General features: G+C 45.0%; 1 protein-coding gene across 1 annotated transcript in view; it reads right to left on the bottom strand.

Moving 5' to 3' along the window:
* The window catches only part of GAB2 (GRB2 associated binding protein 2), a 241838-nt gene that overhangs the window by 3612 nt on the left and 224855 nt on the right, over positions 1 to 13371 (bottom strand). The window contains exons 4-9 of the mRNA XM_001362752.3: positions 8413 to 9005; positions 6302 to 6381; positions 3582 to 3846; positions 3184 to 3274; positions 1885 to 1987; positions 213 to 338 (exon numbers count right to left, since the gene is read on the bottom strand). Coding sequence (XP_001362789.1) covers positions 213 to 338; positions 1885 to 1987; positions 3184 to 3274; positions 3582 to 3846; positions 6302 to 6381; positions 8413 to 9005 — 1258 coding nt within the window. The remainder of the gene's footprint in view (positions 1 to 212; positions 339 to 1884; positions 1988 to 3183; positions 3275 to 3581; positions 3847 to 6301; positions 6382 to 8412; positions 9006 to 13371) is intronic.

Below are 13371 nucleotides of genomic sequence, written 5' to 3'. Positions count from 1 at the left end.
ATCTTCCAGAACTTCTTTTAGATGGCACAGGACAAGCTTTTACCAGGGCTATTTGACTATACTTTTATTAAATGGATGGTTTGTTTGAACCCTGGCATCCTGAGTGATCCATCTGCTGATGGCCTAACCAGCCCCTTACCCTGTACCCAGTGACCCAGCATGGCGGCCCAGCCAGTCCCTGAGACCCCGACCCTCCCTTTCCCTCTCAGTACCTTTCGGTGAGGGCTGGGTGAGCTTGGCTGGAAATCCAAGGCTAAGTAGTCCACGCTGCCTGTACTTTTCTTGGGAGCAGGGCTGTTCGTGCCACTGGGAACTGGTGATGCTGACACAGGATTTTGCTGTCACCAGGGGACAAGGGTGGAAGAGATGGTGTCAACAAGCAGGGAGTTCTCCATCCCTCTCCCCACCCTCAAATCCCCTGAGGATCAACTCCTTGACCTTTAAGCAAATGGAAATGGAGAGGAGCAGGAAGTACTCAAAAGGGGGAGAAATTAGAGGAAAAGATGGTTGGGGGAATCAATTGTTTAGTTTGCAGAAAAAACAACAACAACAGATCTTTTGTGAATCAGTTCAGTCTAAGAAAATTAAATTTAAACATCCATGGAGCTCCCACAGGGTCACACAGCTATGGTGAATCATAGGTGGAATCTGAACCCCTCTCTGAGGCTGGCTTTCTTTCTACTACTCCATGGCTGCATCTGGTGGCTTCCATTGCCATGGAAGCTCATGCCTCTCTCTGGGCCAGGACACAGGTGGACCTCTACCCAGTTACTCCTGCCATGCCACACGGTGGCAGGCAGGGACTCCCTGGGCTCTGGAAGACTCTTTTGATGGAGCATAAGTTCTGGCAGGCTCCATTATCTAAGGACCAGCAGAGCAAAGCTGGGAGAAAATCATCTCTGGATCATCTTTTTGGCTCAGCAACTCATTAAACTGCCAGCTAAGGTGAGGAGGAAAGAAACCCCTGGCCCCCATGAGGTCATGGATCTCAGAATTATTGGAGGTGGAAGGCTCTTCCATGGCCCTTTGCTTATACCACTCTAATACACTTGCCATTTACTATTATGCATCAGATCTTTCAGCTCCCGAATAACTGCCCTGAGCTGGAAAGGACCTTGGAACATAGAATGACAGAGGAAAAGAGGCTTAGAACACAGAACAACAGCGCTAGAAGGGACCTTGAAGGCCGTCTGGTCTTCTATCAACCCAGCAGGTGACCAGATGGCATGTGAACAATAATAAACAGTAACTAGGATTTTTATAGTGTTTTACAAAGCAGTTTGAGATGGAAAGGACCTTGGAACAGAGAATGTTAGAAATGAAAAGTACCTTCATAAAAGTACTTCAAAAGTACTTAGAATGGCAGAATTGGAAGGGACTTTGGAAGGCCATCTAGGCCAGACTGCTCATTGGTCCTAGGAGGGAAGATACTTTCCAGGCCTAGGATCCTAATTCTCCTTCTGGAGAAGATCTCAAGAGAGATGTAGGTTATTTCCTCCTTTTAAAAATACTAACCATCCCCCAGGTCTCATCCAAATTCTCCCCACTTGTGAAGTTTATTGAAAATAAAAATTATTTGTGTGCATCTATCACTCTCACCCCCACCATGGACTGTAAGATCTTTGAGGGCAGGAGACATTTCATGTAACTCTGTACCCCTTTAGTGCCTAGCCTAGGACCTGGCACAAAATGAGGATTCACTAAAAATCTGGTGAAAGCTTGACCGGTCAGATCGTTGGCATCTTTGTCAAGCATGGACTAGGCTTAGATGCCCAGCATCATGGCACCCACACAGGACATCCAGATCAGCCTCTATGCCTTGATAAACTTAATGGGCCTCTTCCCTACCCCCCACTCATCCTGGGTCTTCCCAGCAGTGCTTACCATGGGGACGTAATTCTCCTCACTGTCTCCTGAATCGGTGCTGGTGATGCTTTGGGTGGAGACGGGGCGGCAGGACTGGGAAGAGCTAGTATTGAAGGTGTGACTGTTTGTGGAAAGAGGAAGACACACAGGGAATAAATACTAGAAAGCCAAAAAGTGTCAAATGATGCTTTATAAAAATCCTTGAGACTCAAAAAGGCTTTGGTATTTCTACTTCACATGTCACGATTTTTTCCTATATCTTTTTTTAACCATAACTTTCTGTCTTAGAATCGATACTGTGTATTGATTGTAAAGGCTAGGCAATGGAGTGACTTGCCCAGGGTTATTCCTGAAGTCACCTCTAAGTCTGGCTCTCAATCCACTGAGTCAACTAGTTCCCCCTCCTATATCTTTTGTATTAGTATCCTAAAGACAAAGTTTTGTTATCAGCATTTTAAAGACTTCTCATAGAAAGAAAGAAATAAAATAGTCGTACTTTTATGGATTAGATGTGTCAAATGATGAAGCCTTGTCCTTCAAGATATTCTTTTTTTTTTTTTAATTTAAACTCTTATCTTCCGTCTTAAAGTCAGCATTGCGTATTGGCTCCAAGACAGAAGAGTGGTCAGGGCTAGGCGATGGGGAAGAAGTGACTTGCCCCTTGCATCTATCACTCTCTCACCCCCACGATGGACTGTATGATCTTTGAGGGCAGGGGACATTTCATATAACTCTGTACCCCTTTAGTGTCTAGTCCAGGACTTGGCACAAAATGAGGATTCACTAAAACTCTGGTGGTCTTAGACTCGAGTGAGGAAGGATGTTAGAAAGCTTCTCCTGAATCAGTGCTGGTGATGCTTTGCTTCTCATCTAACCCCTTGTATTGTATTCATTATTTTTTGGTTCCATGACTGAGAGACAATCATTAACATTCAGTTAGACTCTGGTTCCAAGAAATAACTTATAATAAAGCATTTTTGAATTGTAAAATACTATAATACATGTGAACTATTATTATCATCGTCATCATCACTGACTCCAAAATAGGGGTGAAGCTGCCAAAGCCCATTCATTGACAATGGGAGGCCACACACACAGACCCTTGAATTTCATTCATCCTCAAATTGTGCCCAAAGTGATTTCACGTTCATGATTTAGACGGACCCCCAGTGCAGCCCAGACTTCCTTGTTTTCCCTTTTAGCAAATGAAAACACTGAGACAACAGAAACGTCATGGACAGAACCAGGACAGAACCCAGATCTCCCAGCTTCCTTCCCTTTCCTCCTCCTCAGGCCCCTGAGCCACAGCTCACTTACATCGCTCTAGACCAAGACTTGGTGACTGGGGACTTAAAAGGAAGCTCATCGATGACTGTGTTGTTTCTCAAGTCCAGAGGAGTGGGCTTGGCTGGAAGAGAACGGGATAAGGATGTTATCTGGAGTACTGGGAAGGGTCATCAACTTTCAGAGCAGGAAGGGGCTCTAGGAGATCTAGTCCAGCCTGTTTTGTAGGTAGACAGGTTATCTTGAGCAGAAACCATTATCCTGGGGTCTACAGGCTGAGGGTTAGAAGGGGGACGTGGCTTGTCCAAGGTCATACTGAGGTAGAGGAGAGCCTTGAATTTGGACCTCTGAACTCTCAACATCTCATGCAGGAAAACTCCAGCGAAAATGTAATCTTGTAGAGGAGTATTCTGGGGAGGCTCCATCCTTACCTTTCCTGTCAGGTTTGAGATTTCGATTGACAGGGGGAGGCTGGATCTCACTCCCCCGGCTTGGCCCCCGATGGACCGACAGGGCAGAAGGGGAGAAGCTCAGGTGGTCAAAGTGATGAGGTCCAGGGCTCATGGGAATGTAGACGCTCTGAGAGTTGTCATTAGATCTCTCCATGGCCAACAGGGAGGAGGATCCAGGGTTCATGGGCACATAGTTGTCTTCTGAATTGGAGCTGTCCGTGTGTCCAACAGCAGCTTTCCCTGTCTAGAGAGAGGGAAAAAAGACATAGGAAGCATCATTGGAGAGGGACACGGGGAAAGAGGATAGGTAGGTTGAACCCCATGTGACCAATCATCTATGTAGTAGGTAGAGAGGAGATTCCTCTCCTGAGTCCACAAAGCAAAGAGATCTCTTTTAAGTTTAAGCTGTTGCAGTAGGGAATTAAGTTAGACATGAAGAAGACTTTCCTGACGATGAAAGAGACGTTAACCATGAAATTGCACAGCCTGTTCTTTATCTATCAGCCTCAAAGCTTTAACAGGAATAAGGATAACAGAAGACTCCCACAAATAAATATGACTGGGGATTTGGGTAAGCAAGTGTGACTCTGCAAAGATGAAACATGGAGCCCATGGGTGGGGTGCAGGGTACCAGTGACAATTAGGAACAGCCTCAGGGTATCAGTGCAATTCATAGTAGTGATGGGTGTTCCTGAGTGCTAACAACGATAATAATAATAGCTAAGGATAGCTAGGTGGCTCAGTGGTTGGAGAGTCAGGCTCAGAGATGGGAGGTCCTGGACTCAAATCTGCCCTCAGATATGTCCTAGCTGTGTGACCCTGGACAAGTCATTCTACCTCCATTGCCTAGCCCTTTACTGATCTTCTGCCTTGGAACCAATACACAGTATTGATTCTAGGGTGGAAGATAAGGGTTTAAAAAATATAGCTAATCATAGCTAACATTTGCATAGTATTTACTATCTAAGTGCTTTACAATTATTATCTTAATTAATCTTCACAACAACCCAGGGAGACAGGTGCTATTACTATCCCCAATTCTATAGTTGAGGAAACTGGGACAAAAAGGTTGAGTGACTTTCCCAGGGTCACACAGCTGGATTTGAAATCAGGTCTTCCTGATTCCAAGCCCAACACTCTATCCATGGCACCAGCTAGCTGTCCCATATTTTTTTTAGTGGGTTTCAATTTATTATAACAAATATTTATTACATCCTTTTATGAGTTAGGAATTGCTCACACAAAAATGAAATAAAACATCTCTGTCCTCAAGAACATACAAACCAATGAGGGAATCAGAGAAACAGAAATTGGCTGTCCCATATTTTATGAGTTTCTTTGGCTCCCTAAGAGTCTGGTTTAATGCACTAGGGTTCTATGCCATGTCCCTGGGTGAGTGGGCTTTGGGTAAGGAGGGCCTCCACTAATTTATGAAAGGAATGCAAAATAGGTGAGATGAGGGAATAGCACAATGTTGGGGAAAAAAAAAAGAAAAGCAAAGATCTAGACTCTAAGGGCATGTCTTAAATGGCTACTTAGATAACTGGGAACTAGTGGTACAAATTATGGTATAGGACAGCAATAGAATATTATTGTCCTTAAAAAAAATGGCTGAAGAAATGATTTCAGAGAATCCTGGGTAACCTGATGCAGAATGGAGGGAGCAGAACCAGGAGCACAACTTGAGGTCAGCAATATTGTAACAAAAACAACCGTGAAAGACTAAAGAACTCTGATCAATGCAGCCACATTGGCAGAGGACCTCTAATGAAGTGTGTTCCCCACCTTTGGACAGGGGAGATGGGCACAAAGCTACAAAACAAGGCAGTAGATAGAGCAGTAAATAGACTACCAGTTCTGAGTTAAAATTCATCCTCAGATATTACTAGCTGTGTGACTCTGGGCAAGTCACTTAAGTTGTCTACCTTAAGTTTCCTTAGCTATAAAATAGAAGCATCAATAGCATCTTGCATCCTTATGATGATGAGGATCCTTTTTTCCATTCCCTCCTCCTTCCTATCCACCCTCCCTTTCCTCTTCTCCAAAGAAATGCACAGACCCTATGCTGACTCAGTTTGTTTGACTATATTTATTTGTTCCAACTTTTTTTTTCCACTTGCACTTTTAATTGGAAGAACATTTTTCAGGGTAAAGAGGGATTAGCTAGAGTAGCACTAAAAAAGGGCAGGGGAAGATCACGGTAACATTTTTTTTAAGTTTATGGAAGACAATAGAAGGCAATCAGGAAGGGAGCACAGACAAGAAGGACAGTTTTGAAAGTAACATATAAGATTTATTATGTGCTTTTTTTTTCTTTTTAAAGCAAGCAGTTTAATTGATATTCATGGTTTCATACAGAATCTTCTTTTGTGTCCTGATATTTATGGAAATGTTCTCTTCTTTGAGAAGTTTAGAATAAAAAATTAATAAATAAAAAGACAGCAGGATAATGTTTCTCCAAGGTTTATCTATTAGTGAACACCCAAAGAGGGGCCTTGGTGAGGTAGTTTCCCTCTTTCTAGTCAGGGAACCATAGCACAGTGGAGGAAACAAATCCTGTGCTGCCGATGGGCCTCTTGCCAAGTCTCTAGACCCCATAGGAAGGAGACACTCACTAGCTTCCTGAATTATTCTAGGCAAGGCATGGGGGAATGAGGGGAAAGGGAAACAAGTTTCAGAGACAGCTGGGCCCCACTTACCACAAAGGAGTTGAACCCATCATTTACAGACTCTGAAGACTGGCCACCTTGAGGGTACTCATATGTCTCACAGGAAGAAGCTGTGGCAGAGGGATAAAAGATTAGTCTCTACCTATCTCTTAGAACCCTGATCGTTGCCTTTGCAGGCATCTCTATCGTAACAACACTCACTGATTCCATTGGGTCACTTCCTTGCCCAAATGTCGTGAAAGTCCTTCAAGGCTCAGCTCAGAGGTGTATATCCTCCATGAAGCATCTTTAGGGCTATGTGGTGAGAGATCACTAGACTTGGAGTCAGGAGCCTCGAGTTTATTACTTGGAAGTGACATTTACTTAAGTAAACTGTCATTTGGCCTCTGTGTGACTCTGGATAAGTCATTTAACAGCTAGGTTATGCCTAGGTTTCTTAATATAGAAGATGGTGTATAGTTGGAAATTCTTGAACCCCTAAAACCACATTACCCAAAATTCCTTTCTGTATTACCTAGAATCCTTTTCCCTTTTCCTGCGCCTCCACGTTTGTGTGTTCACATTATTATTTTATAAGTTCTGTAGCTCCTCCCTCTCGCTCTCTTCTCTTGCGACTGGGACTGGGTTTAGGTATTTTTTCCCTTTAGTTATTATTAAATAAAACTTTTAAAATATAATATTTAGTCTATTGGATATCAATTTTTACTCTTTACAATGGGGATAACAACACCTGCATTCTTTGCTTCACAGGATTATGGAAGAAACTACTTGGCAAAATCTTAAATGACAAGAAAAATGGGAATTGATATCATTCTAACATGACATCAGCATCATTTTTACTCTGGCTCTCCAGAGCTTTTCCCAACAAAATCCTATGGCACACAAGTGTCTGCATCCCACACTGTGGCGCCATTTTGTATCCTTTATGAAACTTCACATCCAGGGTCTCTTCTGTTCAATTCCCTGAGGGCAAAGTTTGGGTCTTCTTCAGTTCTGAATCCAATGCAGAACTGTGCTCCTGGCCAGATATCTGACCAAGCCTTTCCTCATTCAACAAATAGCCACTGATTGGCTGCTCTCCATAAGGCTTTAGTATATTTTGGCTGACAGTTTAGGAAGTATTGGGTTGGGGGCAAGAAACCTAGCTTCTAATTCCAGCTCTGCCACTGATGTGTTATATGATCTTGGACAAGTCATTTGAACCCTCTGGTCCCTGATTTCCTCCCCTGTAAGATTTAAAAGGCAGTAATATTCATTCTGGCTCTATCCTAGAGCTACTGTAAACATTAGGGATAGTGAAGCCTCGGGATGCAGCATGTGTCCTCGAGGAGAGCATCAGAGGGTCTTTTAAAGATGGAGATCAGCATACAGGGTGGCCCAAATTATGTCTGCTAAATTACAAGCACCCTGGAAGCAAGGGATGTGTTTTACTAACTTTGTATAAAAACTAGAAGAGATGATGTGCTTGGGGGGATAGAGGGCTTCTCTTGGCGTCACAATAACCTGGATGTCTTACTCTCTTTGTATAATAACAATAAGAGATGATGTATTTTTTTGGGGGGGATAGAGAGTGATCTGGATTCAAGACCTGCCTCTGAGTAAATCCCTGAATTGCTCCACACACCCAGGCAATTCTCTGAGACTACAAACTGTAGCCCAGGTAAAGCTTTGCATTGTTTGGGGAGTTCATAAATAAAAATAAAATCATAGATCCAGCAAGGCTAATCAATGGCATTTCTGGAGGGCTTTACTGTTGTCAAAGAACTTTCCCTCAACCAGTTCTGTGGGGCTGGGTTTTCTGATCCCCATTTCACAGATGCAGCACCTGACTTGGAGGATGGAAGGGATTTGCCCAAGGTCCCACGGGCTTTGACCAGGCTAAGTCATTGAGCTAAGCTCAGGGATCTCTCTGAACATGATGGGTTTTTAATAAATCTTGGTCAAATGGAATGGAGTGAGGTGATATCAAAGAGGAAATCGCCTGATTGAGCCCTTGACATCTCCTCCCAATGCCAACAAGTTCCCCTGCGCTCACATTGCTCCATGAGGGATTTGGGGGGTAAAGAAGCCCAGACATGTGGCCCGGGAATTCTAGGCTGAACCCAACCCTTCCCCTGCATCCAGCTAGATGAGCTACTTACCTCGGTGGAGGCGACTGTTGTCCACCGCTGGGAGGGTGTTGCGCCGGGGGATAGTGGCAGCAACTGCCCGGCTGCTCTCCCCATTCTGGGTCCGCTGCTGGGGACTACCCCAGCGGGGTGTCTCCGCCTGACCTGGCTTGGGGGGCCGGGGTGGTGGAGCCACTGAGGAGTCCCCAGAGGGCCCTACTGTCAGGGCATTGTGGTTCTTGTCCAGTGTGAACGTCCTGGGGATCTGGTAGGCTGAGAGTGGGGTTCCTGGAGCATCTACGTTGTCCAGCAGGAGGTCCCCAAACTCTCTACACAGGGTGTTGTTGGGGGTCTTAAAGGTGTACACGTCCTCGTTGTCTGTCTCGGAGCCAGTAAGGCTGCCCTTGGTGTGGGTGGCAGAGTGGGAAGCCAGGCTCTGAGGGAGGTCGTAGGCGCTGTCCCGAAACTCCGAGTTGTGCCGGTTGGGTTTGGGCAGGCTGTAGAAGCCATGCACTTGGCCGCTGACACCATTCATACAGTGCCCATTGCCCTGGGCAAGTTTCTGCACAGCTGTGTCACTCCTCATGAAAAAGGAGGCCCTGGTGCCCTGGGAGAAACTGGCACTCCTGAGAGAAAAAAGAGAGGGCACTAGGTTAGAGGTGGGATGGGGACATAAAAAGATCTCTAAAATGGGGAGACAGAATGCTTGATTTTTGAATCCTGGCTCTCTTGCTGCTGTGGGATCTTGGACAAGCCATAACTTCTCCCTCCTAGCCTCGGTTTCCCTCAGCTCCTCTGGGGGTTGGATGAGATGATTCCCCCAAGTTCCCTCCACCAATACATTTTTAGGTTTGAAGAGACACGGTAAAAGTCCATCATGAGAAGGAGCATGGCAGAGTGGACAGGGCATTGGACTTGAAAGTTAGGAACATCTGAGTTCAAATATTGCGTCATACACTTAGCTGTGTGACCCTGGATAAATCATTTAATCTCAGTTTCCTTGCCTATAAAGTGAGGGGGTCAAATTCAACAGCCTCTAAGACCCCTTCCCACTCTAAATCTGAGGACTCAGAGATTGGGACTGGAGGGAGGGGGAAAGAATTGAAAGAAAGTATGTCTGTACAGAGTCATTTCATAGTCATGTAAGCTCTAGGCAAACTGGAATACTTGCAGTTGTTCCTTCATCTTATGCTTCCTTCATGCCTGGCATGCTCTCCTTCACTTATTGCTACCTGTTAATTCCTTCCTTCCTTCCTTCCTTCCTTCCTTCCTTCCTTCCTTCCTTCCTTCCTTCCTTCCTTCCTTCCTTCCTCCCTCCCTTCCTTCCTCCCTCCCTCCCTCCTCCCTAAAACCCTTACCTTCCACCTTAGAATCAATACTATGTATTGGTTCTAAGGCAGAAGAGTGGTTAAGAGCTAAGCAATGCCCCCATTGCCTAGCCCTTACCACTCTTCTGCCTTGGAGCCAATACACCATATTGACTCCAAGATGGAAGGTAAGGGTTAAAAAAAAAAAGAGCTAAGCAATGGGGGTCAAGTGACTTGCCTAGGGTCACACAGGTAGGAAGTGACTGAGGTCAGAGTTGAACCCAGGACCTCCAGTCTAGTCCTGGCTCTCAATCCACTGAGCCACCCAGTTGCCTCCCTGTTAAAATCTTTCAAGGCCAAGTTCAGGTGTCCCCCCTCCTCTAGGAAGTCTGCCTTGACCATACCTCTGCTGAGAATAGCCTTATAGGATCTCTAGAGTTGAAAAGGGCCTCCTGAATTTCCAATTGGTCCATGGACATCCAAGCATCTACAATGTCTACAAGAGATTGTGCAGCCTCTGCTTGGGAAGGACAGTTGATGGGGAAATTCATCCCTTCTGGAGGCAACCTGTTCTAATTCCCTACTAGAAGGATTTTCTTCCCTCCAGCTGAATCATGTTTCTCTATGAGTTTTACACACGTGTGGCCTCTCCCTCCCTCTCCCATTCAGAGGACCTTTTGACCAGTTCTCTCCCATGTGTTGTGTTTATTTGTGCTGCACAAATAAAAATGGGCAGCTAGGTCGTCCAGTGGATAGACTGCTGGGCCTGGAATTTGGGAAACACCTGAATTCAAATCCAGCCTCAGGGATTTACTAGCTGTTTGACCTGTGGCAAGTCACTTAACCCTGTCTGCCTCAATTTCCTTATGTGGCAAATGAGCTGGAGAAGGGAACTGCAAACCAGGCCAGTGTCTTTGCTAAGAAAATCCCAAATGGGGTCATGAGGAGTCAGACACGACCGAAAAATGGCTGAACAACAACAAAACTGACATTTATTTTTCAGTCAATGAGTCAACAAGCATTTATTAAGCAATTATATGTTCCAAGCACTGAACTAAGTGTTAGGGGTACAAAGAAAGATGAAAACAGGCCTCACCCTCCATGAACTTAAGTGGGAGAGGTAGGACATAAAGAACTAGGTACATCTAGGAGATACAGAGAGCAGATGGAAGGAGATTTCAGAAAGAGAGGCATTAGCAGGAAATAGGTCAGAACAGGCTTTCTGCAGAAGGTGAGATTTTGAGCTGAGTCTTAAAAGAATTTAGCTGTGAGGTGGCTCAGTGGATAGAGAACAAAGCCAAATCTGTCCTCAGACACATTTATTAGTTGTGTGACCCTGGGCAAGTGACTTTACTCCAGTTGCCTTGCCCTTACTGTTCTTCTGCCTTAGAAGCAATACTTAGTTTCAATTCTATTGGGGGGAGGGGGGAAGAGGGAGAAAGAGGAGAAAAAGAGAGAAAGGAAGGAGGGCGGGAGGAAAAGAGAGAGAAAAAGAGAAAGAAAGACAAAAGAAAGAAAAAAGAGGGAAGGAAGGGAAGGAAGGGAAGGAAGGGAAGGAAGGGAAGGAAGGGAAGGAAGGGAAGGAAGGGAGGAAGGAAGGAAGGAAGGAAGGAAGGAAGGAAGGAAGGAAGGAAGGAAGGAAGGAAGGAAGGAAGGAAGGAAGGAAGGAAGGAAGGAAGGAAGGAAGGAAGGAAGGAAGGAAGGAAGGAAGGAAGGAAGGGAAAGAAAGAAAGGAAGGAAGGAAGGAAGGAAGGAAGGAAGGAAGGAAGGAAGGAAGGAAGGAAGGAAGGAAGGAAGGAAGGAAGGAAGGCGAGAGAAAGAAAGAGAGGGAGGGAAGGAGGGGAGGAGAGAGACAGAGACAGAGAGAGGGAGACACAGAGACAGAGAGACAGACAGAGAGAGAGAGAGAGAGAGAGAGAGAGAGAGAGACAGACAGACAGACAGAGAGAGAGAGAGAGAGAGAGAGAGAGAGAGAGAGAGAGAGAGAGAGAGAGAGAGAGAGAGAGAAAAGAAAGAAAGAAGTCGGGAGAGCATTCTGGGGACAGGAGATAGCCAGTGCCTATAGACACAAGATAGGAAATGGACATGGACATGGACAATCATATGTAACAGCAAACAGCTAGCATTCTTTGCATCCTCAAGGCCAAGTAAAAGGGCTAGGCTCGTCAAGGTTGAATCAGAGCTGGAGGGGGACCATGAAAGGCATCCATCTCAACTTTCCCCTCAGGGTAGCAATTCCCTTTTATAACATATCATTCCACCTCTTCTGACCTGGCACCTCTCCCAAGGCAGAGGAGTGAGCAGCTGTGACCCCAATCTTTCCCCACCCCCAGACAAGTTTTCCCTTTCCAAATCCTAGGCAGATGCACACAGATATAAATGTATACGCATACACAGACATAAACACAGACACGTACCTACTTAGACATACAAGACATAAACACAAATACACAAACTATAAAGACCTAATATTCTAGAGTAAGGTCATTAGAAGCACATGTATACACTTAAAAGGGCTGCAGAACTATAGCCATAAGAGGATTCATTGCAAAGGCAGACTGGGCTTAATAAAAGGGTAAAAACTTGTTAATAATTATTGTTGACAAAAGTGAGAATGCATTGTTGCATTGGGGAGATGTGGAAAAAGCCTTTAAGGCGAGGCTAGCTGACCAACTTTTGGGGAAGACGAAGAGAAGATGTGTCCTCATTTCAGGTATCATTTGGACTGCATGACTTCTGAGGTCTTGTCCAACTCTGGGATTTATTTATTTGTGTTTGTGTGTGTGCGCGCACACACACAAAATCAGACCAATTTGCAATCGTAGACACATACAGAGAGACATACAGAGTAAACAAACCCACACAAAGACACACACAGATGTGCAGACAAACACAGGTAGCCATACACCAACCCACGTAAATACAAACTGACAGACACAACACAAAGACGTATGTAGGTCAATCCACCCACAGCTTACTTCTATTAGCAGGTTGGCATTTTTCCAAATGGTCCTAAATGGTGCTCCCAGGTTGCTATTTGGCCAATCACTTGGTTAAAAATCTATTGACTTAGGAAAAAGCTTCAGCACATGAAAAAGGGTGGGTAGGGAGCAGATGGAGAATGTCTGGCACCCATCACTGACAGCAGTGACAATATTCTGTCTGGCTACAGAGACACACCCAGGACACAAAGAACACTAAGGAACCAGCAAGTCTTCTCTGCCCTTGGATAGAAAAAAAAAGAAAACCAAGTAGCCCAACAAAACACCCCCATATTGGCAGACAGATAATTTGTCGAATGTTTCCCCTCCAGGCTGAGGTCTAGGGGTACAAATCTAATCAAGTAAGATGGTCCTTGTCCTCAAGGAGCTTTCATTCTAATGAGAGATCACACATACAGGGCAGTCAGAAAAAGCAGGGAGGAGGATGGTTTAGAAATGATTGCCCCAATTTGGAACTATGCACAAAGGGCGATAAAAGAATGTCTACCCTTTGATCCAGCCATAGCACTGCTGAGTCTGTACCCCAAAGAGATAAGGGACAAAAAGACTTGTACAAAAATATTCATAGCTGCGCTCTTTGTGGTGGCCAAAAATTGGAAAACAAGGGGATGCCCATCAATTGGGGAATGGCTGAACAAATTGTGGTATATGTTGGTGATGGAATATTATTGTGCAAAAAGGAA

The sequence above is a fragment of the Monodelphis domestica genome, chromosome 4 (assembly GCF_027887165.1).
Source record: "Monodelphis domestica isolate mMonDom1 chromosome 4, mMonDom1.pri, whole genome shotgun sequence".
In the NCBI taxonomy this organism is placed as follows: domain Eukaryota; kingdom Metazoa; phylum Chordata; class Mammalia; order Didelphimorphia; family Didelphidae; genus Monodelphis; species Monodelphis domestica.
Note: the sequence above shows the minus strand (reverse complement) of the source record. Positions and strands in the feature narration are given on the sequence as shown.